This window comes from Alexandromys fortis, unplaced genomic scaffold (genome assembly GCF_014885135.2).
Source record: "Alexandromys fortis isolate MF-2015 unplaced genomic scaffold, M_Fortis_MF-2015_v1.1 scaffold_204, whole genome shotgun sequence".
NCBI lineage: Eukaryota > Metazoa > Chordata > Mammalia > Rodentia > Cricetidae > Alexandromys > Alexandromys fortis.
In genome coordinates, this window is record NW_026068116.1 from 401,685 (window position 1) to 429,132 (window position 27,448).

The 27,448-nt window shown below is 39.6% G+C and overlaps 1 protein-coding gene and 1 pseudogene across 1 annotated transcript in view; both read left to right on the forward strand.

The window, feature by feature from the left end:
• Positions 1-20,176, forward strand: part of Tbx20 (T-box transcription factor 20) — a 52,528-nt gene extending 32,352 nt beyond the window's left edge. The window contains exons 7-8 of the mRNA XM_050124896.1: positions 17,759-17,868; positions 19,789-20,176. Coding sequence (XP_049980853.1) covers positions 17,759-17,868; positions 19,789-20,129 — 451 coding nt within the window. The 3' untranslated portion in view covers positions 20,130-20,176. The remainder of the gene's footprint in view (positions 1-17,758; positions 17,869-19,788) is intronic.
• On the forward strand, positions 13,831-14,617 carry LOC126490180 (40S ribosomal protein S3a-like; annotated as a pseudogene).
• Positions 20,177-27,448: the final 7,272 nt, after the last annotated feature.

The window sequence follows — 27,448 nt, forward strand, 5'->3', positions numbered from 1 at the left end:
AGGCAGAGTTGGAATAGTCAGGAAGGTGATAAGATGAGAGCTGTTGAGCCCAGACACAGGCTATTCAGGGCAGATCTGGCAGGTGAGATAAGGTGAGGGAAGGCAGGGGAGAGGCTGCAGGGGAGGGGCTGTCAGGACATTCAGTTTAGAGTGCAGGCAGTTCCCAGTGGCAGCATCAAGCAAGTAGATAGTACTGAACTGAAGCCTGGGTATACACCCAGAGTTTTATTTTTTAAAGTTTTTTTATGGTGAGGTGTGTGTGTGTGTGTGTGTGTGTGTGTGTGTGTGTGTGTGTGTACCTGAGTGTATGTATGTGCACCATGGGGATGCAGACACCAACCTTGCTAGAAGAGGGTATCAGATTCCATGAAGCTGGAGTCACGGGTGGTTTTGAGGATTTTGACGTGGATGCTGGGAGCTGAAAGTGGGTTCTGTGCATGAACAGTATGTGCTCTCAACTGCTGGGCCCTATTTCCAGCCCTACACTTAGAAGTTTATACCTGGCTGTCTCATGATACATATCCTAGGTAGTCTGATGGCTGCAGACACTGTCTTGCCACTGGTATACGTCCAATTTTAAATGTATTTTAGGAGAGGCACATCACTCACTGGTCTCATAGGCATTGCACTGTCACAGACTTGGTTTCTTTGAGGTCATCTGATCTGCTGTGTGTCCCTGAGTTAACACAGAAGAGCAAGAGTGGCCATTTTTGTGTGTGTAACTATTTATTCTGGCAATGCTACGTGCTTGTGCTAAACTGGAGGTGGTGATAGTGTGACAGCGACACCAGCCTTAGTACTCAGGCTCAGAAGGGCTCAAGTTGTGCTGTATGAAATATAGTCCCTCAAGGAAGGCACACCCTGAAACTGCTGAGTCTACAGCATGACATGTAGCCATCTTTCCATAAAATCCCCTTCTCTAATGGTCAGTATATTGCTCTTAAATATTATCTTTAAACTCAAGATCATCACCTTTAAATTCTAGAATTAAATGATTCTAATATTGACAGTTCTCTGTTTTGAATGAAAGTGAAACTGCGTATTTTCCTATTCTAGATACTAACCTTCACCAACCAATAATTTTATTTGAATAATTTGAGTTCAGATTTTCATACCTATGGCATTTTGTTTCTTTGTTGTTTTTATAATACATTAATCACAATCTTTTTAGTCTTAACTCTTCTCATACTTATTTCTTCCATACTCTTTCCAGCTACTGGAATTGGATTCATTTGACTCTCAGTTGGTAGCAAACTTACAATGAATAATTCTGGAAGGCCATGAATATCCTCTTCTTTATGCATTGTGTTATTAATGTATGTTTCTGTGACAAAGTAAGAAAGAACACTTACATGGATAAGGATTAATTTTAGTTTACAGTTTTAGAAATTTCAGACCATGGTTTGTAAGAAGAAGCTTCTGTGTTCCACAGCTGCTCTCAAATAAATACTCAAAGGCTTATATTAATTATAAATTCTTGGCCAATAGCTCAGGTGTATTACTAACTAGCCTTTACATTTTAAGTTAACCCCTATTCATTGTTTATGCTCTGCCACATGGTGGTACCTTTATTAGCATGGCATGGTCATCTCCTGCTCCCTCTGCATCTGATTGGCAGCTCTTAACTCTGCCCTTCTCCTTCCCATCATTCTTAGTTTGATTGTCCTGCCTATACTTCCTGCCTACTGTCCAATCAGCATTTATTAAACTAATTCAAATGACAAATTTTTGCAGTGTACAAAAGGACTATTCCTAGCAATGGTTGATAGGCTATATCACTTTGGATCTCAAGTAAAGTGGAATGTCATGGCTATGGAAGTGTGTGGCAGAGGAGGCCCATCAGCCCATGCCTCATAGTTTTCATAAAGGAGGAAGGCTAGGCATTCTTTTCAAAAGCAGTAGTTTAGTGATCTACTTCCTTCAGTAAGGTCTCACAATAGTAACCCATTTATGAGAACAGGATCCTTATGAACTATTAAACTTCCAATATCAGCCTATGGGGTCTTTTAAAATCCAAGTACACTGCACAGCTTCTAGGCAGTTCTACAGATTGTACAGTGTCCCTTTTCAGACAACTGGACTGGTCTCTGCGTCTTTAAGCATCTCTCAGCAGTCCTTATAGCTTATATATGATTGGAAAAGGAGGATCCTAGTGCATCTGATCAGTTTCAGGAACTTCCTGAAGTGTATGAGTTGTTTATTCCTGGGTTTCATGGAGCTTCCCTGTAGGACAGGATGATTTAGAGCATCTTGTGTCTTAATAACCTTCCCTCCAGAATTAAGTGGTTTTTTTTTTTTTTTTTTTTTTTTTTTTTTTTTTTTTTTTTTTTTTTTNTTTTTTTGAGACAGGGTTTCTCTGTGGTTTTGGAGCCTGTCCTGGAACTAGCTCTGTAGACCAGGCTGGTCTCGAACTTACAGAGATCCGCCTGCCTCTGCTTCCCGAGTGCTGGGATTAAAGGCGTGCGCCACCACTGCCCGGCTAGCAGAATTAAATGTTTTATCTCAGAGAAATTGCTACACAACACTATGTCATCTAGCTCTTGTAGATAATGGGATAAAAGCTAATGCCAAACTCATGGATTTAGTTATAGGGACCTTACTTCTTTCTTTTTATAGAATATGTTTCTGAAGTGTTTCTTTAGCTTCAAAATTCAAACAGTACCAAATATCTGTCCACTGTAGACTTTTTGTTAGCATTTAAGTATGATTAACATTTTGTGCTAATAAGAAGTCTTAATTAAGCTCAGGGAAAACTTCTGGCATTTGCATTTCTCCTCTCTGTTGCGTTGCTGCTTTTCATCTGCCCCTAGTCAGGCTTTAAAACTCCTGCTATACATACACAGCACCCCTGAGTCTTTGTCCTGGTCCTTTGTCTCCCCAACTCTTTCTTCTGACTCTTGGAGCAAATTTATCAGTCATCTAGTGTGTTGATTCTGCTTTCTGCTGCATGTAATATTCTGCTCATAGTTTCTACTGAGTTTCTATAAAATGTGACAATTACTATTTTGTTATTTCTGAACAGTTTACCAAGTTCAAAATGTTCCCACTTTGTGGATCTTAACTCCTGTTTTGTTCATCTAATTTTATTAAATGTCAAAATTTCCAAAGCACAAGCTAGAGCTGTGTCTTCATGCTGTTTGCAGCAAACTTGTTTCAAAAGGAATCTTGTTATATTTTAATAGTAGCTTTCCTTCTTTTTATTGTTGAATATTTTATAATATCCCCCTATAAAATTCATTTATAGGATCAAATGTTTGCTTAATATTAGAAATCAAAATGGCTTCTGAATAAAATCATGTGATGGTTGGTTAGCTCTTCAAACTGAGACTGAAGAAGGTTAAATAATTCATTGTCATTTCAGCAGCATGGAAAACTTCTGTGTGGTATAGTGAGTTGAATCCCATTACTGGACTAAATCTTTGCATTCATGTAGCACTCTTTTTTTTTAAATTTATTTATTATGTATACAATATTATGTCTGTTTGTATGCCTACAGGCCAGAACAGGGCACCAGACCCCTTACAGATGGTTGTGAGCCATCATGTGGTTGCTGGGAATTGAACTCAGGACTTTTGGAAGAGCAGGCAAAGCTCTTAACCTCTGCGCCATCTCTCCAGCCCCTCATGTAGCACTCTAGCCTGCTTTGGCAGCATAACTCATCTGGGTTAAGCTCCAACCACTCCCAGCTAAGTGAGCATGCACCCTTCCCTAAAGATAATCAAGATATGGGTCATGGATGGCACCGCTTAGGGTACCAAGTGTAGGAGGAAGGCCACTTGTTTGTCCTGGCTACTCAGAACCAAAATAACCACACAGAAATTGTATTTATTATAACACTGATTGGCCCATTAGCTCTAGTTTCTTATAGGCTAACTCTTACACCTTAATTGAACCCATTTCTATTAATCTGTGTATTGCCATGTGGCAGTGGCTTACTAGCAAACATATCTATCTCTGGCGGCAGATCCATGGCATCGCCCTGACTTTCCTTCTCCCAGCATTTCGTTCTGTCTTCCCCACCTACCTAAGTTCTGCTCTATCAACAGGCCAAGGCAGTTTCTTTAACATTAACCAAAGAAAGCAACACATAGACAGAAGGACCTCCCAACCAACCAAGTGCACTGTTACTTGACAGTTCTTTGTTGGCTTCTCTTACTCTTCAGGAGTATGAAACCTGTTGCTCACCAACTAGTCCAAGCTGGGATTTAGAAAAAAAAAATGATTTGTTGTTCTCAAGTAATATTTTTCTTTTTTTATACACTGATAAGTGGCACATGGGTGTGCCTCCCCATCTCTTTTCTTATTGTGACTGAAATATACAAGTATAGAGTTGTCATTGTCCTTCATTTTCTGGGTTTCTCTAGTCATCAAAGTGGAGCAGGAAATTAAATACGTAAGCTTATATTACCATGTTGCTTTAGAAAGCCATACTTAAAGCCTCAGAAAATCATTAAAAGATTCCTGTACATTGAATAAAACTTTTAAATGTGGGGTCTGGGAACAAGACTAGCGAGATGAAGTGATTTTTGTTGGAACACAGTCATGTTTTTAGTTTATATATTTAGTTACACAATGTAGCTTCTTCTCTACTCCAGCCACAGAGCTGAGTATATGGAGACCACAGGACCCACAGAAAAACTTTAAATACATGTGGTATGGTTTTAATGGCCTGGGGAATGTTGACAGCAAGGTGAATTCCCACCAAGAAATAGTACTTTCTTCAAGTGACCTTTTCTTTTTACCTTTTCTCTCCACCCCCTTTTTGAGTCAGGATCACATTATAGTAGCATTGAACCCCATCTTCCCACCCCAGCTTCTAAATGATTGCAACCCAGACATGTGCCATCAGTCCAGTCTTGCCTTGCCTTCTTCTGGGTTAAATTAAAAGGCTTGCTTTATTCTGAAGTCCAGGTAGTGATGCTGATGGTTGCTGCTTAGTTTCTCTTTTCTGTTTTCACTTTGGCAGTAAAGATGTTATTAGGGTTGTTTTAGTACTTGCGGCTTTGGCCTGAAGATGACAAGGGTGGGATGGAGGTGACAAGGGTGGGATGGAGGTGACAAGGGTGGGATGGAGGTGACGAGGGTGGGATGGAGGTGACGAGGGTGGGATGGAGGTAACGAGGGTGGGATGAAGATGACAAGGGCAGATGGAGGTGACAAGTGTGGGATGGAGATGATGAGGGTGGGGTGAGACAGTGACAATGTGTAGATGTGCACCTGTAAAGCCTCTTAAACATCTCGAAGAACTGTGTTATTTTTGCCTGTTTTCTAAATATGTGCCTCATTTATTATGAATAACTTGAAAATAACTCGACCCTATATGGTTTCACTGTGTGACTTTATTTTCAATGTGGCTGTGTTGGGAAGTAGTGTCTTTGAGTACTAGGTCATCAAGAGGGATTGATGCTTTTTCCCCACCATAGGGTATGAGTTCTTGTTCTTGAAACATTATATTGCCTACCTCAAGAGTGAGTAGTACAAGAGAAACCTGTCCTCCTTTGCGTATTTATTCTCTTGCTTTCTTTACCACCTTATGGCATTTCTTTTGGGTGTTCTCTTGCCACTAACACTTGATACTGTCACTTAATGTTGCCTGCCAAGTTATGAAATAGCAAGAGGATCTCACCAGATGGAGCTGATCTTGGCCCTAAAAAAGTGAGCATGACCTTTCTTGGATGTTTAACTTCTAAAATCACGAGAGAGGTGCACATCTTTTCTTTAGGAAGAACTCACGTACTCTGGTATAGCAGAGCAACATGGAGGAATACATGTTGTAACAGGAATGGCGAGGCTATGTCCTAACACCTGGCTAGCTTTACCCGAAATAATTACATGGAAACTGTATTCTTTTAAACACTGTCTGGCCCATTAGTTCCAGCCTCTTATTGGCTAGCTCTTACATATTGATCTAACCTATTTCTAATAATCTGTGTAGCCAGCCCATGAGGTGGCTTACCAGGGAAGATCTTAACCTGCGTCTGTGTTGGGTGGGAGAATCATGGTGACTGACTGACTCGGCTTCTTTCTCCCAGCATTCTGTCTGTCTACTCCACCTACCTAATTTTCTGTCCTATCAGAGCCAAGGCAGTCTCTTTATTTAACCAATGAAATTAATACAAAACAGAAGACTCTCCCCCATCAAATACATGTGTAACCCCATCCCCCTTTAGGATCCTGGGAACTTGAAGGGTCTTTGAAGAATTGGTATGAAAGACAACATGAAGAAACATGAATATAGATGTTAAAAATACTCTTACATGGGCTGGAGAGATGGCCCAGTGGTTAAGAGCACTGACTGCTCTTCCAGAGGTCCTGAGTTCAATTCCCAGCAACCACATGGTGGCTCACAGCCATCTATAAGGAGACCTGGAATAAATCTTAAAAAAAATACTCTTATATCATTAAATAGTTAGAAAATCTTTTTTCCTTTTGCTACCATTTCTTTGTTATCTGTGGGCAGAATCTTCAGACAGAAACTCTGTACCTGTTGCATATCTGTGTCTTTTCCAAATAGAAGTGACACAACATGGGGAGGGTGGTATCAGTGCTAAAACTTCCCTTGCTCCCATACACCAAACAAGACTTCTTACGATGCGTCATATTTTGAAGACAGTCCGAGACCATCCCCACACTAAGCTCTGGTGAGTTTCCCAGTGCATGTCTTTGTGTGGCTGAAAGTGTGACTGTAAATCTAGAGGAGTGCGGACAGTTGTGGGGAAAATGCACCGTGAGGATTATGAAGAATCCTTCTCCTCATGGAGTTCATACGGTTCTCTGGCACGTGAGCCATTTCAAGGGAGCTCAGTGGAACAGAACGGATGCTATGCTCAGGTACCTCTCTGGCTCTCCTGCACTAGAGGCATTTCCTTAAAAGCAATCCCCCTCTACCCCACTATTTTAGACATTATTGTCAATTTATTTTAGGCATGCAGCCATTTTCCCCACAGCTGAGATTTTCTGCCATACAGTTGTGTGCCCTTAGTACATCTTCGCCTTCATCCTTCTTGGTCGCACTTCTGTGCTTTCTCCCCAGTACTGTTTAGCTCTGAAAGAGAGCACTCTGCCACCCAGGACTCCTGAAAAGGCCATGCATGCTGTGAGCTGACTAATTCAACCTAACAGTTGTTAGCCCAGTGTACAACAGAAGTAATTCTCTTACCTTCCTTAGCTCTTGAAAGAAAGCCAATGGAATAGATTTAGTCCAAGGGAATATTGTTTACTTCAGTTTTTAAAGGAGGGAATCGGTCATGGATAGGAGGAAGCAAAAGTAACTACATTTTTGTGGTTTTGTTTGCTAATTCCGTTAATCGTTCATTTGTGTTTCAGTTGTATTTACAATTATATTTTGCAAAACATACAGTGAAAAGCCTACAATGTCTGCAATAAAGAATACCTCATGACTTACCAGGGTTTATTTATAGACTGAATTCTTTGAATTTGACCTAAGAGATTTCTTCTAGTCATAGCCAGGGATTTTAGTAAACAAAACAACAGATCTTATGCGTTCTTCAGTGGTTTCTTTACTTATTTAAGTTGTTAGTGATAATACAAAATGAGAAATACATACTACTAAGGAAAATAAAACCCAATAGGATTTAGTCAAATAAATAAACATCAAGTCCAAAAGCTTTTTAAAGGATGAACTTAGAGTTATTTGCTTTTCCAAAATTGATTACATACTATATTTCAGTTCTTAAATTAAAATTAATGTTTTATAATATATCTCAAATTGTATTATCCCAAAGTTTTCATTTTTTAAAATATTTTATGGAATGTACAGATATTGAAGAATTATAATTTACAACATAGCTGCACAAATCTTTAGAAAGATGTTGTGACAAGAAGTTATTTATAAAGACTTAATGAGACATGAGAGAAAGATCAAATTAATGAAAAAGAAAATTTAAATTTTTTTCCTATAAATTAGATTGATTTTAGTGTGTTTGACGTTTTCTTTCTAAACATAAGCTTTTTTGTTTTGTTTGTTTTGTTGCTTGTTTTTGGAGGGGAGGCAGGCCTATCTTTAAAAGAGAAAGTTAGAATTAAATTGAAATGACATTTGCTTTTTACTGATTTTCTTTGTGACTTAGCAAATTATAGGAAAATAAGGCATGGAAAGGTGTAGGGACCAGAAGTGTCAGTTTTATCTGAAATAAGTTTGCTTAATAGAATACAGTTTTGAAATCAAACTGAGTTTTTTAATCTATACATATTTATTGAGCATTCTTGTGTCAGGGACCAATGAATACTGTATTAATTTGCATAATCTAATAACAACACTAAGAATGAGAACACATTAAAATCTTCATTTTAGTTGTGTTATGATGGTGATGTAGAATAGTGAGACAATATGTCCTCAACCCTACAGGACAAGCTGCCAAGCTGAGCTTCTGATTAGGCACTGGGGCAAACACACACATGAAGGTTGCCCAGGGCAGTGGTTCCCCATATGGGGTCTCCAGCCGATGACATCTGAACTACATGGAAATATTCCACGTGCTCAGGCCACACCCCAGAACACTGAAGCCCTGGGTCAGAGCTGGACAGACTTAGAAGCATTGCATGCTGAAGTTTCCAGTAAGCTAGCTGAACAGAGGGTCATGCAAATACTTTCCCTTAAGCTGACAGGTGCCGACGAAAAAGGTGTGTTTGGAAGGGCAGTTATGCAAAAAAGAATGTGAGGTGAGGGGAAGCTTTGGGGTCTTGAGCATTGAGAAATAAACATTTTAGTTCCAAGGATGAAGGAAGGAAATCATTTCCACTTCCAGAAGGTTTTGCTTGCAGAGACTCTGAAGAAATCGTTGAAATGGTTTCAGTGCTTATGAACACTATAGCAGCGAGAACAGAGTGATTGCCTGCCTCCTCTCTGTTTCTTCATCTTCTGTCTGTTTGTGTTTCTAACAAGTATTCCCAGATTTGACAGTTAAGGAGCAGTCAGAAGCCATCCACTGAAGACCTCCTAAAGCAATAATGCCATCCTTTGCTTAGACAAGTTTAGCATTAGATGCTAAAACCACTACTCCTTCACAGTGGTACTCAGGTAACTGCAAGGCAAGTCTAACAGAAACCACAGTCTCTTGCACCATGAGGCAGCAGAACTGAGCATCACACAGTGTATAACATGTGAATCATTCATCCTGCTAGCTGAACTCCACACTCGTCGTGGGACAGTGTCTTTGGAACCCTTCTGATGGCTTTGCAGGCTAAACAGAGTCTTTGCTCTTTCCTCCCTGCTGCGAACAGGGATTTGCCCTAAAGTAAGCAGCGTGAGCTGTCTACTCTTTGCAGCATCTCCGAGGAGATGGCTCTGATATGCACCGCTGTGTTCAATCACTTGAGAGGCAGTAATGCAATTAGGCCGTCCTCTATAGAAGAACTGCTATTGCTTTCAGTTCACTTCCAGGCCTGACACAAGTAAATCACTTCGATAAAATCCCTTCCCCCCTCCCCCCACTCCCAGGGAACAGCATAAGTAATGAGTGATCTAGCAAGGACAAAATGAATGTAATGTACTTTTTATAGAAAAGCAAAATGTTTCCTTCACAAGGCAGTGATTCATCGTGTCATTTGGAAAATGAGTTTTCTTTTGTTGAATGTAAAGATGCTTAAATGGTGTTCTGTAAAGGCAATTTTGGAGAGGCAAACACTACCACTTCTTTGGAATTTAAATGCCTACACATGAAAGTCCTGGAAAAGGAATATATTTTCAAAACATACTGCTATATTCTCTTCTAATTATTCAAAAGGAGGCATTTTCCTATGCTATTTAAGCAAATTCTTTTCCTTATGTATAAACAGTGACCAATTCTTTCAACTTTTTATTTTAAACATTAACAGCACGACTCAGGCACAGACTTAAAAGACATCGACTTTGGTATAGTTTTTGATTGTCATTTTAAGATGGGTTGTTCAGCCAACTTAACTTTCTTCTTAGTCACCTAACTTACCCTAAGCAGAGACCCTTTTTGATATTACAGTGTGTTGAGTCGTTAGTAAATATTACTAGCTCTAGAGGCTGCTATCTTCAACAGTACAGGAGTGTGGTCTGTCATGATTAAAGCCATCCTTTCTGTTTAGTCTTTTTAATTAGCATATTAGTGTTGTGCTTCAATACATGCACATTACACACACAGAGAGACTAAATCTAGTTCTCTATTCTTTACCATCCTATGTTCCCACTTCCTGACCTCTAATTATCAACTTCCATCAGAACCTTTTTTCTTTTAACTGACACACACAAAACACATGTTTCCATAGCCAAGGTTTCATTTAACTTCAGGTCTTTTTGTTCTACCATTTTGCTGAAAAAGACAGGATGTCGTTTCCCCTCATGATGGCATACTATACCATCATGAGTAATACTATCATGAATATATCTACCACATTCTCTCTCTACTTTCTTTCCTTCCCCTCCCTTCTTTTTTTTTCTCATCGTTCTCCCTCAAGGGGAAGATATTTTTTGTCTTATTTGCTAATACCCCTACAGTTTCTATAACATATTGTTCATGGTAACAATTCCATATATCTGCACCTATATAAATAAGTGCACAAAAGTATATTTATTTACTTGAACATAAGACTGAACTTGTGTAGCAAATATTTTTTTCCCTAGTTTACAAACAAAGAGAGGTTAGGCTAGTAATAAGGTTTGGAGTGTTGTAGGTAGTCCACCTCCTCATGGATTCATTCATACGGTCAATGAATGGCATTAACATTTATGGCATTTCCAATGTAACATGAAATCTCCTATGTCTTTTATGTTGATATAAAAGCTTATATGATTATTATTCTTATTAATCCATTATCATAAGTCCCAGAAATGTAATTGTTGGATATCAGATCTTATATGTTCTGCCTTTGCTAAGCTGTGAGAGTCATATGACATTTTATACTTTATAAGTATTTTTTGAATAAATAATACATACATCAGAAGTTCAAAACTTAGAGAAGAGTGCTTGGTGAAAAGTTTCCTCCATATATCTCCCCTTTATTTTAAATCTTGCCTTCTGTTGGAATTACCCGGAAAGTTCTGCCAGTTACTGTAACCAGTGTTCCACCCCTGGATGCTGTGCTTGAGTTGATCTAGGAGTTCTGGTGGGCTTTGAGATTCTTAGAAGAACATTATCATAAGGAACACTGCTCCGAGAAAAGGTGTTGCATCAAGGGCGAGAAACAAACAAACAAACAAACAAACAAACAAACAAAACCAAAACAAAACAAAAAAAAACAAAAAAAAACACAGAAAACAATTTTTGGTAGTATCTTTTAAAAATTTTTTTATTGATTTTATTGAGCTGTACATTTTTTCTTTGCTCCCCTCCCTACTTCTCCCCTTCACTTGAACCCTCTCCCATGGTCCCCATGCTTCCAATTTACTCAGGAGATCTTGTCTTTTTCTACTTCCCATATAGATTAGATCCATGTATGTCTCTTAGGGTCCCCATTGTTGTCTAAGTTCTCTGGGATTGTGATTTGTAGGCTGGTTTTCTTTGCTTTATATTTAAAAACCACGTATGAGTGAGTACATATGATAATTGTCTTTCTGGGTCTGGGTTACCTCACTCAATATGATGTTTTCTAGCTCCACTTGCCTGCAAATTTCAAAATGTCATTATTTTTTTTCTGCTGTATAGTACTCCAATGTGTAAATGTACCACATTTTCGGAATACATTCTTCGGTCAAGGGACATTTAGGTTGTTTCTAGGTTCTGGCTATAACAATGCTGCTATGAATATAGTTGAGCACATGTCCTTGTGGCACGATTGAGCATCCTTTGGATATATACCCAAAAGTGGTATTACTGAGTCTTGAGGAAGTTTGTTTCCTAGTTTCACAGAAAACATTTTTTAAAATGACACTGGGGCTGAAGCAACAAAAGGCAGTGCAGTCGTTGAGGACAAAGCAAATGGAGAGAGGAAAGTGATGCCCCAATGCATTACTTTTGAGGGTGTTCAGACCTGGACATGGGAGAGAGAAAGGGAGGCGCACTTGAAGGCTTCCTTGAGAAGTCAGAGTGTAAGAGTCCTATGCTAGGAGACTTCGGAGGATACTTGAAGGAGAGGGATAGGTGAGGGTTTAAAGAAAAGAAAGCCAGAGATCTAGGAAGAGTCTTTCTCGGGTGTTCTGAAAGATGTGAAGGGATTTCCAGAACGAGGTGGAAGCAGAAGGGACAAGCAGCAGTGGTGTTGACACAGGGGTGAATACCTCTCAACAGGACACTGAGCAAAGTTCCTAAAGGGTTTGTTTCGCAAGGGGAGGGAAAAATAGCCCTGGGTTAAGGACAGTCCTACCTAACATATCCTTGGAAGAAGAATTGCAAAGTATTTCCAACTAATGTAACCACGGTCCACAGCGAAGTTTCAGAATATGTGTGGGAAAGTGAGAACTTGCAATACCTGGCAAGATCAGTTCCCAATGCCTGGTGACAAGGTCAAGTCTAAACATCAGCAGAGAAAGAAGGGACCAGGTATGTAGAGATGAAAGAATATGCCCGGCCACGAGGGTAAACTAGCTGAAATTAATGCCAAAGTCATGTCGATGTGATAATCAACAAAGATAATCAGATAGTTGTCACGACAATTTCACATATGCAGAGATAGATGCATGGAAGATGAAGAAAAGATCCCATCGAATTCTGAAAGAAGTGACTGTTTACAAAGTCAAATGTAGACTGGGTGGGCGGAGGGCAGATTAGACACAACAGATGACAAAATTTGTGAGAGCCAAGACAGACTAACAAACTCTCAAGGGTGAAAGAGTACAAAGAGACAACTTAGACAACACAAAGAGCTTCAAGAGGCATCACATATATGTAACTAGAGACCCTGGAAGGTCACTGGAGGATGGGAAAAGACATGTAATTTTCCCCAATTTAACAACAATTAAACACGCAATCCAGAAGGTTCAACCAGGCTGAGCTCAAGAAGCACGAAGAAAGTAAAAGCTACATCATAATTGAATGGCTGGAAGTCAATGACAAAGGAAAGACTGGAAGCACTGAGGGGATTAAAGACATTATGTCAGAGGAACAAAGCTGAGGATGACAGCGATGACGGACTTCTTGTGACTAAGGATCCGTCTTTGAAAAACCGAGGGGAAGCGTGCATGGGTAGAGTTATGACAGCCACCAGAATGAACTGTCTTTGAAGAGCTGAGGGAAAACGTGCGTGGGTAGAGTTATGACAGCCACCAGAATGACTTCTTAAAAGCAAAAGCAGAGCAAAGGTTCTTTTCCAGACACAGAAAAGCTGACGACTTCATCCCCACCATCTAGTTGCTCTGTAGATCGGTTAAAGGAAGTCCTTTAGGCAGAAGAGATTGTGCTAGGTCCCATTCTGGATATCCAGGAGGAAACGAAGACTGACAGAAATGCAAAGGACTTGGATAAACAAAATGTTTTCATATCATTTGAATCTTTAAAAGATGTAAAAGTAGAGAGTGGAATTTATAAAACAACGTTTTAAAAGATGGACACAAAGCTAGAAGAGGTAAATTAAATATATAACTGCAAGGTTTTTTAAGTGCTGTGTGCTGGCAAGATTCTTCCGCTATCCTCGAAAGGTGCAATATCACCTTAAGGTAGACTGTGACAAATTCAGTATTTACTATAAATGTGGAGACAGTCGGTAAAGTAACGGAAGGAAGCTGTAACTGCTAAACAAGAAAAGGGAAGCTGTTGGAACACTACTGAGTAGTATAGTCTTCCTTTAGAAATGAGGAAATGTCTAAGACCAATCACCCACATCTTCAATCTCAAAGAAACTAGGAGAGGAAGAACAAATCAATTCAAAGAAGAAGAAGAAAAAAACATAAGAGCTCTCAGTAGCACCATGGCGGTCAGTAAGAACAAGTGCCTGAAGAAAGCCGTCAGGAAGGGAGTGATCTTTTTTGAAGAAAGGTTGGTATATGAAAGCTCCGACTATGTTCAATATCAGAAACATTGGAAAAAAACTGCTCACAAGGACTCAAGAAACCAAAATTGCATCGGATGGCCCCAAGAGTAGTATGTTTGAAGTGAGCCTTGCTGATGTATAGAAGGACAAAGTGGCACTTAGAAATTTCAAGGTAATTAATGGGGATCTTTAGGGTAAAAACTGTCCAACTAACTTTCACAGCATGGATCTTACCTGGGACAAAATGTGTTCCATGGTCAAAAAGTGGCGGACCATGATTGACGCTCATGGCGATGTCAAGACACCCAATGGTTTTTTGCTCTGTTTGTTCTGTATTGGTTTCACTGAAAAGCACTACAACCAGATACGTGAGACCTCCCGTGCACAGCACTAGGAGATCCCCTAGATCCAGAAGATGATGAAAATTATAATCCGAGAAGTGCAGACAAATAACTTGAAGGAAGTGGTTAATAAATTGATTCTAGACAGCATTGGGAAAGACATAGAAAAGCCTTGCCAGTACATTTATTCTCTTCATGATGTCTTTCTTAGAAAAGTGAAAATGCCGAAGAAACCTAAGTTTGAACTGGGAAATCTCTTGGAGCTCCCTGGTGAAGGTGGTAGTTCTGGGAAAGCTATTGGTGATGAGACAGGTGCGAAAGTTGAACGGGCTTATGGGTATGAGTCACCAGTCCAAAAATCTGTTTCTAATAGTGACAAATAAAAAGTCTTATTTGTGGGGAAATAAAAGAAAATAAGGGGAGAAAAACAGGAACATGAATGCAGAGATAATAAAATTGACACTTCTCCAGTCAAACAGATCAGGAAGGAAACACAGTCCCCGTTATTAAACATGTGGGGACTAACACCACTCTTGAGAATGCATAATCTCTCATCTCTCAGACAGCCATGAAGAATTGACCAGAGCAAATTGGGCTATGGTAGTGGTAGTGGTTCTCAAGTTGTGGTTGTGACCCTTTCTGGGTTAAATGAACCTTCACAGGGGTCACCTAAGAGCATCAGAAAACACAGATATTTAAATGACAACTCATAACAGTAGACAACTACAGATATGAAGAAGCAATGAAATAATTTTATGGTTGGAGGTCACCACAATGTGGGGAACTATATTAAAGGGTCTCAGCACTGGGAAAGTTGAGAACCGCTGCTCTATGTTATGTGTGGGGATTTGTGCTGATCACAGTAATTGAGATGGCAAGATCCTTCCCCTGTAAGTTGATTTTGTAAGAGCATTTTACTACAGCAAAGAGACAAGAAGCTAGACAAGGATTAATAAGGGAATATTATATAGTGCAATAATCAGCACACTTATGATTTCAACAATTTAAAGGAGGCAAATAAATTTTTTGAAGACAAAAACTATCAAGTGCATTTCAAGAAGAAATGTAATTTGATAGTTGTGAATTTGTAATTAATGTTTCCATAAGGGCTAAGGTGCCCCCTGGTGACTTATACAAAATATTTAAATAATGTACAGTAACAAAAGTTTTCAGCTTTTCTAGTAAACCGAAGGGAAGGGTTATGTGATAGTTAGTTTTAATGATTAATTTGACAGGACCTGTAGTCACTTGGGAAGTAGACCTCTGAGCATGTGTGGTCATCTTGATTGTGTTAACTCAAACCCATCTCCTGTGGGTGAGGTGACACCCTGCCCTAGCTGGATCCTGGATTGTGTAAGTGGAGGCAGCATGTTTGCATCTCTTTCTTTCCTGATTGTGACTACAATATGACCTGCTATCCCAGGCTTATTCTGTCTTATTCCTGTCGTGGTGAACTGTGCACTATGAGCTATGTAATAAACCCTTTCCTCTTAGGTTGCTTTGGTAGGCAATTTTATTATAGCAACAGGAAGAAAATCCAAGGATACTTTTAAAATGACGTTATGACGACATTGTTACCTTAAGACTAAGATTGAGGAAAGATATTGCAAAATAGAAAATAAGAGTCTAATATTCCTTTTTGAATATACATGGGAAAAGTTTTAAAATAATTCTAGGAGGTTGAGTTAAACAAAAACTGATATGACCAATATGACCAACTAGAGTTTTCCTCAGAAATACAAAATTATTTTAACACTAGAAGTTTACCCAATGTAACTGATCAAATTAACTTACTAAAAAAGAAAAGCCACTTTGTTTTCTTTATAGACACAGAAAATAACAAAAACAAAATCAAAATGCAAAATCTATTTCTTATTTTAAAAAATCCTGTCAGCAACATGGGATGAGGAGGGATCAATTCTTTGAATTTCATTAAACCAATTCCAATGAAAGCCAACCACCAAGTCCAGGGAACAATGCTGTGTATATGGTGTGGGATCTCACTAAATGAATCTGAACACTTCTGTTCAGAGCTGTGCAGTTGATTCTGCATGTTGCAGTAAGATGGGGGAAAAGTAAAATAAATTCATTATGAACAGAAGCAAAGAACTGAAATCACTTCTGATCCTAGATATCACGACTGCATACAAATGCAAACCTTTGAAAGAGTCACTGGGACAAATACGTGTGCTAGCAAAGCTGAAAGCTACATGCAGCATGCAAAAGAAAGCTGCATTTATATCTACTAGAAATGAGAAGTTGTAAATTGAAATTAAAAAGCAGTTAGTAGAACATGAAACGTTTTGAGATAAATGTGGCTCCGATGTGTCAGGCTGGTATATTTAAATCTATTTAGCTCTAGTGATAAATAGAAGGACATACTATTCAAGGGCTGAAAGAGACTCAATATTATAAATGTCAACTCTCCATAAATTGGTGTACATCTCAGACACAATTCTGATTAAAATTTCAGTAATCTTAAAAATAAATCAACAAGTACTAAATTTATATGGAAATAAAGAAGCTAGAATAACCAATACAATTTTGAATAAAAAATGAACTTTGGGTACTAGTGAAAACTCATTTTGATACTTTAATTCAGCAACAGAAATTAGGGCATTGTGGTTTTTGGTGATCTCTACAAACAGAGATCAACAAAACATTGGAATTTGCAGAAGTGGGCTCTCCCCATTATCTGTTGGGGAAAAGACCCCACAGCGTCATGATTATGTAAACTTTTAGGACCCCAAACACACTATTAATTAGATAGCATCTTCTCTGTGAAATGTCAAATATTACATTGAATAGTTATTGTGACACTTGATTTATTTTCTTATTTCTTCAGTAAGCAGTTGGGTGTTTGGCTTCCCCTTTCTCATCCCACACAATTTAAAAATATCAATATTTGGCCCTTTGATAGGTCATAACTATGTTTTTTCGAAAGAGTTATTTGCCCTCTTGGGAGACCCTCTTCAAAGACAATGTACCAGTGTTTCTGAGGGTCTTGATTTGCTCATGTATCTGTTACAGCTTTTATGTAATTTTCAGTTTAAACACCACAAAAATCTTCTAGGTCCATTATCCAAGGAGTTTATATTGCCATGTACTCTGTGTGTTTACATTCTGAGTGAATACTCAGTCATTTTATAACTGATATTATGAACATTTCCCAATATTTTATTATATCCTGAGCCAGTACATTTGAATCAATTCATATTTGTTTTGAATCATTATCTGATGAAATCTGTAAGATTTATTACCGTCCTATAGTGGATTCATTCATCACTTTTTGCCTCATTAAATTCCGTCCTCCTATAGCCTTATTTCATTGCTCTGTGTTCTTCTATTTCTGCCTAGTTGTATTTATTTGCACTTAGGCGTCTGAACTCGTGTTCCAGAAGTCTCTTTACAGTGAATGAACGTACAAGCTTTGAAAGTTGTCTTGCCTTTGGCTGAAAAAGTAGGCTAGTGAACCCCCAACCTCCTCTCAGAAGAGAACTGTGATATATCCCTCTGTTCCACAGGGAGAGTGTGGAGAGCCTGATCCAGAAGCATTCCTATGCCCGGTCACCCATCCGCACCTACGGAGAAGAGGATGTACTGGGGGAGGAGAGCCAGACAACTCCAAATAGAGGTAAGTCTGTCTACCATGTGGAGATGTGGAGCTGCTGGAGGCCAGAGACCTTGACAGGGAATGAAGGCAGGTTGCTGATGGAATGTCTGGTCCTCTGGGAGTGCATGTCAATAAGTGTCTTCAAGCCTTTTCAAAAGAAGCAGTCTCCAATGCTGATCCTCCTATGCCTCTTTAGTTTGCTTGAGTGACTACTCTGTCTGTGGTGTGTTTTGCTGGGTAACAGACATAGAACCTTTGAATAGGTTAGGGATGGGTTTGTCTATGACTTACTGCCAAAGAGCCACCAATCACAGTTCTGGATAGTTTCTTACCATTTTTGAATCTCAGCTTTATTATTTTAAAATTAGGGATATTTTGTTAGGATCAAAGTTCAAAATGAAGAACACTTTTAAAAGAGGAATATCATGACAGAGGGCCATCACTGGCCCTAATAGTTTGAAGCAAGAATTAAACCAAGGGGTAGAGAGATGGCTTGGTCACCTAGAATTCCCTGACTTGGAGAATCAGAGCCAAGCAAATCCCTGGGCTCCCTGGCTTCCATCCTGCCATAATAAGTTAGCTACAGAATAGTAAGAGACTGTACCTCAAAAATGGGGTGGGGAATGACACCCGAGATTGTCCAGTACACACTGCATACGTGACACAAATCACAAAGGAATGGAATCAAGTTTCCTTGAGCAGAAAGCTCTGAGAGAAGACGGAGCACACAGGAAGCATGAAAGACGGGAAAGACAGAGTAGAGAGGCCAGTGGGGTTCCACCTTAGGATGGTACCACGGGGAAAGAATTTCTATCTTTTTTGGGGGGCCTGTTTCTAAAATACCAAGCAACACAATTAGTGGAAAGACAGGGCATTTCTAATAACTCAGGGAAAGGAAGCCAGGAACCATTACGCAGTTGGAAAAGTCAGCATTCCTGGTGTAGGAGAATTTATTCTTCGGGTTTTCCTGATGGTTTTGGGAAAAGGTGGCTTTGCTGAGACATATCTGGTTCCTACAGTTAGGTGCTACAGATATGTGGTGCTCTTTAAGGAAATGAGGTCATATTCTCCAGCAAAGCATCACTGCTCGGCCACTCCAGAATCTGCAGGCCGTGCAATCATCTGGGTGCTCTTCTGTTTAGTTAGTTCTTCCTTCCGTGTAGGATGTCAATGATACCTTCTTATCTAGAAAGTTGGATCTACTTTTTAGTAAGGTTCATGTTGGTTTGTCTTTTTGAAATGCTGATATAACATTTTCCCCTCTTCTTAAAATGTTAATAGTTTTATTAATTCTTTGAGAATTTCATAGAGTGTGTTTTGATCACATTCAGCTCCCTCTCTAAACTCTTCCCAGACCCAACCACCCTCACTTCTTTAGCCTCCTGACTTTGAGTTCTCTTCTTTCTTTTTTTATAGTTATTATACACAAACACACACAAGTGCTTTATCTTCATGTATGTTTGTGTACCATATGCATGCCTGGTGTCTGTAGAGGTCAGAAGAAGGCATCAGATTCCCATGGGATTGGAGTTACAGACGGTTGTGACCTATCATGTGAATGCTGGGATTCAAACTGTCCCCTGGAATATAGTGTTCTCAACTGATGAGTCAACACAGTCCAACCCCTTCTTTAGAAATAATTGAGTCCCATCTATTGCCCAACTACTATTGAATGTGGAGTACTAGCAATTTTTTTAAAAGTAAACTGATCTTAAACTGGGCATAGCTGCACATGTCTTTAATGCCAGCATTTAGGAGGCAAAGGTAGGTAAGTTTTCAGTGAATTCAGGACAGCCTGATCTATATAGTGAACTCCAGGACAGCCAGGGCTACATAGTAAGACCCTATCTCAAAATAACAACAAAGAAAATAAACTGATCTCTAGTTCTTCATCAGTGTATTTCCAGAGCCACCTAAATCTAATGAGCGTTTTTCTTGCAGGATCAGCCTTTACAACATCTGACAATTTGTCTCTCAGTTCCTGGGTATCATCGTCTTCCAGTTTCCCTGGCTTTCAGCATCCACAGACCCTGACTGCTCTTGGCACCAGCACAGCGTCCATAGCGACACCCATTCCTCACCCTATTCAGGGTTCTCTGCCACCATATAGCCGCCTGGGAATGCCTCTGACCCCATCCGCCATTGCCAGCTCGATGCAGGGAAGCGGTCCTACATTCCCATCATTCCATATGCCTCGATATCATCATTACTTTCAGCAGGGGCCCTATGCAGCCATCCAAGGACTACGCCACTCCTCTGCGGTGATGACGCCGTTTGTATGACTCTTCTGAGAGTTGAGGGAGCTAGATCCAGAATGTGCAAAAGGGTATGAAAATATAGGAGGGGGATGGGTGGGTGGGATGTAGAGAATTGGAGCAGGGGCTCTCCAGGAAATACAGGACTTAATTAAAGAGGAGAGCTGGACTCACAGTGTAGGGGAATGCATCATGGGCCAGGATTCGTCAGCAGCTGGATCCAGTGTAAAGTTTAGCCAGCCTGCTCCTACAACTAACAAGACATCAGTTTACCTAGGAAGCTTAATGATCTAAGGCAAAGGAATCTCCAGGTGCGTTATTCCTAGTGTTTAAAAGTCCTGTTGATGCAGTATTGTATAAAATCCTTGTGTATAGGTTTTCTTTCTACCAACAGGTCCTAAGCATCGTCCAAGAGGCAATACTACATAGCATATTGAAATGCTCAACTCCATTTCTCCCAGTGTGAAATGGGAGCCAATAGCGAAACATTTATAGTGCTGTGGCTTAAGCATGTTTAGTTTCCTTTATGTCAGTTTGCTGGGGAAGGGGCGGAGTCGGTGCTAATGCGTCCTGTGGTATGAACGAATAGCGGGAGCTGCTTTCACAAGTTCCTGCTGCCCACGGGCCAGGACACCAGAAGTTCTGTCTTCAGTCCGTTCCCCTTTTCTTTTTCCTATTAATTCTTTTTCTTGCAAAAAATCTTGCAGGTATGCAGGGGAAACCCTCTGTCTGTTATTTTAAAGAAAGGTGTTCTGTTATTATCGAAGAGGTTAGCTTTTGGGGTGTTGCATTCTCAATAGGCTGCTGGCGTGGCCACCCAGGACCTCTCCAGAGCCCGTGTGTGGTGATCGGCAAGGTTCCCCAGTACAAACTACAATCAAAATATGGCGGCTCTCGTCTGAAGGGGATTTCTCTGCCATGCGAACCAAAGTCCCCTTCATTTTTGTCTCCTTGTCGGGGATCTTTTGCGTATTAAAACACATTGGGCTAACATCTGATTTTTTTAGAATCTGCTTTATTGCTGCTGCCATTGTTTGTGGTCAGGGATTCGCCACTGGCCATTTTCTCACAGGCAGCTCACCAGGCTTTCACATAAGCCTGCGGGCATGGGTGTGCCCTGCCTCTGACTTCTCTTATCTCTCTGTGATACATTTACAGACTCCCTTCCATTTCCCCCCCATCGCTAACATGAAACTGCATGTTAGTCCGGTGACTCCCTGACAGAAACACTGAGAGTTCTTACCAGCAAACTACGGCTGCAGCCAGCTTCTTGCTTCCTTCTTACGCTTCCCCTCTATAAATACACTAGAGATTATGTTTTACTGCTATATAATCAATATGTTATTTTTGAAGAACATGTATCTTAGCATTTACAGTCCAGGGCAACAAATCTGGTATTTTACAATAATAAATCCCTGATAGCATAGATTTATTAAAGTCGTTAGACCTTCAGCTTTGAAGACAGTGTGTTCCACCTTTAGGATGTGACTGGTTTGCTTCACACAGTTCACCTGAACTTTATTTTAGTTTAAATTTCGTATGTAGTTTTCATTCTACTCTTTTCCTACTTCAAATGTATTGAATGTGCTAGAAGACACGGGAAATGGCACTCCTGACAGTAGAAGTGTATTTAGGCATCAGCTCAATATAGGAACCACATCACTCGGCAATTTGATTTGGTAGTTTTGTTAGATGTTTCCACGTTGAATGACTTTCTAGGCCAAGTCCAACCTCTGAAACAAGGTACCACACACAGCGTAGGGTGGGATGCTGGCTTTACATTTCTCAGTTGATATTCTTCCACCAAAGTCTGTACCGGACTTCCAAAGAGACATGAATTGTCAACAAAACCACTTTAAACTCCCCTGTCAGACACTGCTGGTCAATCTGGCTTTTTATGTGTCATCGTGTCGCAGTTGAATCCACAGGGAGTTGGTATCCAGACAAGTACAGACATGCATTTATTTTTAAAACCAGTGGTGAGTGATGTTTAAAATAAATGCCTATAGGGTTAGGGTAGGGGATGGTACTCAATGACTGGCCTCTTGCAAAAGGACCTTGGAGTAAAGTGCTGCAGGGAAAACCACTGTCTTCTAGGATGCCGGGATACTGAAGTGAGTGAGTGTCTGCGTTTTCTTTCCCATGACAGTGAGATGATTGTTTTAATACTGTGTGTCGTTTTCCCAATCTGTGTGCCTCACAGTAGATTTTTTTTTGTTGTTGTTAAATATGATCTTTGCCAATATTTCTTGGAATTTTTCTTGTAATTCGGCAATATAAGAACGAAACTGAATGAATGGCATGGAAGGTGCCGAGCAAAGCGGGCTCCGGAAATTTCCCCCTTAAAGTTCTTAACTGGGTGTTTGTTTCCCCTGTTGGTATTACATGAACCAGACAGAAGCCATCCAAGGGAAATGGGCCGTGTGAGTGCCTAGCAGTCAAGCCTGGGAGCCACCTGTAATTTTGGGGTTTATTCTGGCCATCAATTCTTATTAATTCCTTGGGAATTTACTATTTAAAAATCACTCCACCAAAACTGATGGCAAGAATTAGATAGTAACAGGTAAATTCAATTGAATAATCATGACTAAGCCTTAAAATATAGTTGGAATAAATTCAGGTTTTCCCCTTTGCGTGGCCAAGCGCAGTGCTGCTGAGGACACCTGGCCAGCCTTGCTTTACTGAGCTCTAACGGACTTGTTCATAACTCATTGGCTTTGAAATATACCTCAATAATTCTAAGTTGAGTTGTGCCCATTCTTTATTTAGTGAATCATCCCACCTGCTTCCTGTCCCCAGCAGTTCTTGTGGGACTACATCCAGATGTGCATATCAACAATTGTTAGGTAACACTGTCTAGCTCAGGGCTTTCTGCTCCATTGCTGGCGTTTCCAGCTAGTAACAATGGTGTATTGTCTGGAAGGGTTACCAGCACTGGTAGTGAGTGGGGACAGAGATGCAAAATTTCTCTGTAGAGATTCATGATGTAGCAGTAACATTGTGTGGGCTTTGTGTAAGAGCTGCACTGACTTCTGGGCCATTTGTAGATCTCATCTCCCCAACCACTGGCCAAGTGTCTGCCATTTTGCTTCTCCAGGTACAACACTCCCATCCCCAAACACAGTAATAAAAAGTAAGGGAATCCTCAACATGCCCAAGAAATATTTTTAGAAGTGAAACCTCATGTCTCACATTGCCTATGAGTGTTTCAGGGAGATGCTAGGTTGTTTATCCTATTTCTCTATTTCCAATGAACTTTTCAAGCTACAGTCCTTATGCAAAGGACAATTATGCTGAGGAAAATCACCTATGTATAAAACTGATGGGAGGATTTTCCACACTGTTAGGCAGGAAGGCTCGGTGGTGACTTAGTCACTAATGAACATGCTAACATGCTGTATTAAAACCCAGGTTTTCACTCAGTGTTCTAAAATTGATAATTATTACAAACAAAACAATACCCATTCTGAAAAACCAGTAGACAAAAGAAAAAAAAATAGCTTATTCCTCTAGAAAGTTACTTCAGGAAGGGTGGGTTTTATATGTATTTTTTGTATTGTCTTAGAAAGACATTGCTGTAAACAAGCAACAGGAAGATTATAAACTTTTAAAACATTAAGGAAGCATAAAACCCTTTTGTCATGGCTTACTAGTCTATACCAGATTAAAAACACCAAAACACTTACCCTTCCTCTGCAAGCTAAACATAGAAGGCTCACTTGTAAGCATTTGATGGCTTAAAAATTCATATTTTCTATCTTTTTTTATCTGCCCCCTCACATAATTTCAATATCTTCCCTTTTTAAAGAAAGCATTCTGTAAAAAAAAATAGTATGTGTGTGTGTATGTGTGTGTATGCATGTGTGTGTGTGTAATAGTACATCTGGACAAAAGATACAATTTGTTGTATTTTACTTCTGGCACAAAGACATGTTGTATTAAGTTGCTTTTAACATGTTTTTTTTTTTAGAAATCTGAAAAGATTCTTATGTTAACTAAAATATGAAATTCTGTATCACCTGTTTAAGCAGACTGTCATGGTCTTCTTGTTTGCTGTGTCTTCATTTGCTTAATGAATTGCGTGGAAAAGTCACTGTAATGCAGTGTGTGGGGTAGGGGAAGGGTGTGGGAAATGTTCTATGGGGAAAAATTATAAGCCAAATACTATGAAGTAACATCTAATGAAGTTCTGTTTAAGTGCAATATATTTATTTCTGCCAGAAATGTATTATCAACCTTATGTAATATTTGAAGCATAACATGTTATTTGTAAACAGCTAAAATTATATATTATCCTGAATTGTACAGAAGCATGAATGTGTGGATACTAGTTTCTTTTGTGAAGAATGGAGTGGCATTTATACATATGAACACATTGATACCTTTTATTGTCTACACACAGTGACTCTTGGTGCCAGCTTTCTCCCCTGGTAAGGAGGAGGACTGGATGATACTCAGCCAGCCATTCCCAGATATGATCCCGGCTATGATGGCAAGTTGTGACATTGTTGTTTAAGGAAGACACCCTCATAGTCCTACCTACTTTTCTCTTTTGTTAGTACTACTTAATTCTCTTCACTCACATATTCCACCCAGTGAACCCTCAGAGAAAAATATGGTTTTATGTCTCTTGTACCAATTGATCCTGAAATTGATCCTATGTAGCTTAAAAACTACTGCCTTTTCCAAGCCATGAGCACTGACACACGCTATAATGACATTACAGCAAATGGGCTGACCAAGCAGGATTAACCGAACTCAAGGTCTTAGGCATCCTCCACACAACTGTTCTTCAGAATACATGGTACCATCATCCCTTCTGCTTGCACGGTCTTTACATGGCTCTATCATCCCTTTTGCTTACAAACGTCTAATTTTTGTGTATGCAGAACTCACGCTTTCATAGATTTTATTTGGAAGGATTTCACACTTACGGGAAATACTGCAAGCATAATGTAAGAAATCATGTGTATCCTTTATTCGAATTCACCAATTCTTAGTCTTAATTGCCATTTGCTTTGTCACATGTGCACTGAGTAGCAAACACAGTAGTGCGTGGAAATCAATACGCATAGTGCAGAAACTGTCTTGTGAACGGATGGAGCATATGTTGAGCCTACGGCCCATTTCCAGAAGTAACCCGAAACATGTTTTTAAAAAGAATAAATAGACATAGTGGCTTGGCAACTCTAAGAAATCTAACAATGACCTATTATCTATATTAAAATTTTGTCACTTGACTGAGCATAGTCTTCTTTCAGTTCACATCTACTTCAGAATGACATGTTGCGTTTATACACATCCTCAGCTTGTCTTGGTGCTTCCTGACAAAAGTATCAGATTTGTCAATGCTTTATAGCATTTCTATCTTTAATTACTTTGAAGCTCCATTTGTTTCAGATTTGGTCATTAAGAACTTTTCTCTTTTTGAGCCATTTATTTTATTTTTAGCCATTCTTTAATTTCTGTCACAATGAACTGTTTCAGGTCTATCTTATACCTTCCTTGGCAGCCCTTTCTAGAAGTAACCCAGGCTCCTTTTAGTGGAAAGGGTATTAGAAATCAGTTTGTGTGGCAGATACGCTCAGGGCAGCATGCTTATGTGGAAAGATCCATATTGAAAAGATGTCAGTTTACAGCTTTGAGCAATAGAGTCAACAGAATTCTACTTAAAAAAAAAACCCACCAAGTGCTTTATTTCTATAAACAAATTTGTTCTAAAGTTTATATAGAAAGGGTAAAAGATACATAAAGCCAGCACAATACTGATGGAGTCAGGCCTTACTTCAAAATGTACTACAAAGCGACATTGAAATAGACGATGTGACATTAGTTATTTCTTTGTTGTTGTTGCTGTTGTTAAATGTTTTTAAAAACATGGCTAGATCAAAGAAGTATTATAGAGGACCTCACAGCACACCCACACAACATCAAAATCTCATCTCCATAATTATTCAAGGACCATTCCATGGAAAGTAATCTTTTAGCGTTGGTCCTGGAATAGTGTAATATCTATATGCAAAACTATGAGTTTAGGCACAGGCCTGACAGCTATAAAAATTAAATCAAAATGTACATAAACATAAAAATGTTCACAAGATAGCAGAAGAGGAAAATCTAGGTGTTTTAGCTAGGTCTCTATTGTGGTGGTTTAACAACGTGACTAAAAGTGGCTTGAGGAGGAGAAGGTTTATTTCATCTTCCAGAGTAAAGTCCATCTTCTAGGGAACTCAGGGCAGGAACCTGCAGACAAGAACTGAAGTCATGGAGGAAGGTTGTTTACTTTCCTGGCTTGCTCCCCATGGCTTGCTCAGTGGGCTTCCTTTCAGAACTGGGAACCACCAGCCTGCGCAGATGACAGCACTCACAATGAGCTGAACCCTCCCACGTCAATTGTTAATCAAGAAAGCATACTATTGGTTTGTCTTGTGGTACCACAGGTAGTCTGGTGGGGTTATTTTCTCAATGGAGATCCCCTCTTTCCAAATGACTCCAGATTGGCATAAAATCAGCCTGCCCATTTGTAGCTTTGCTTGCACTTGTTTGAATGTTTTACAACACAACACCAAAAATGTAATTCTTTAACCTAATAAGCCAACTTTGGACTATGCTAAAATGAACATTCCTTGGGCTCAGGAGGCGCTCAGTGTAATACACTGGTTTCACACAGTGGGAGGATGGGAGTTTGCATCTTCTGCACCCAGGAAAATGATGAGTAGGCATGAGGCCACTTGTAATCCAATCATCAGGAGGCAGAAGCAAGATCCAGTGAGCAAGCTGCAGCTAGACTCGCCTAAGCAGAGAGCTCTGAGCTCAAGTGAGATACTCTACCTCAATATACGAGGTGAAGAATAATGGAAAAGACACCTTACCTTATCTTTTGACCCCACAAGCATTTGTAAGGCATGCACATGCACCTATATGCGTACTTGTGCTCATACACATACGAACACACAAATGCATGTCAGATACATGCACAGTCAAAAAATGAAAACCTCTTTTGATAATAGACAATATTAGAAGAATGAAAACAGCAGGCAAAGACTAGGCCTAAATATTTTCAAAATACAAATGTGATAAAGGGTTTTCATTCATAATACAAAAGCCAATTTAAAATGCAACAGAAACAGACAAGCAGCCTAATAAAACAAGGTCAAACATCTAAATATATGCACATATTTTGTAAGCAGATGTGGGAATGGAAAATGAATGTGGAAAGGTATGCAATTTTGCATATGATCAGTGAATCATGCACTAAAAACTAGCACTGGGCATCAGTTGCAGTATCAAGTGCTGGAAATGCTGGTGCAGTGTGGATACAGAGCTAAAGGCCTCCCACTCACCGC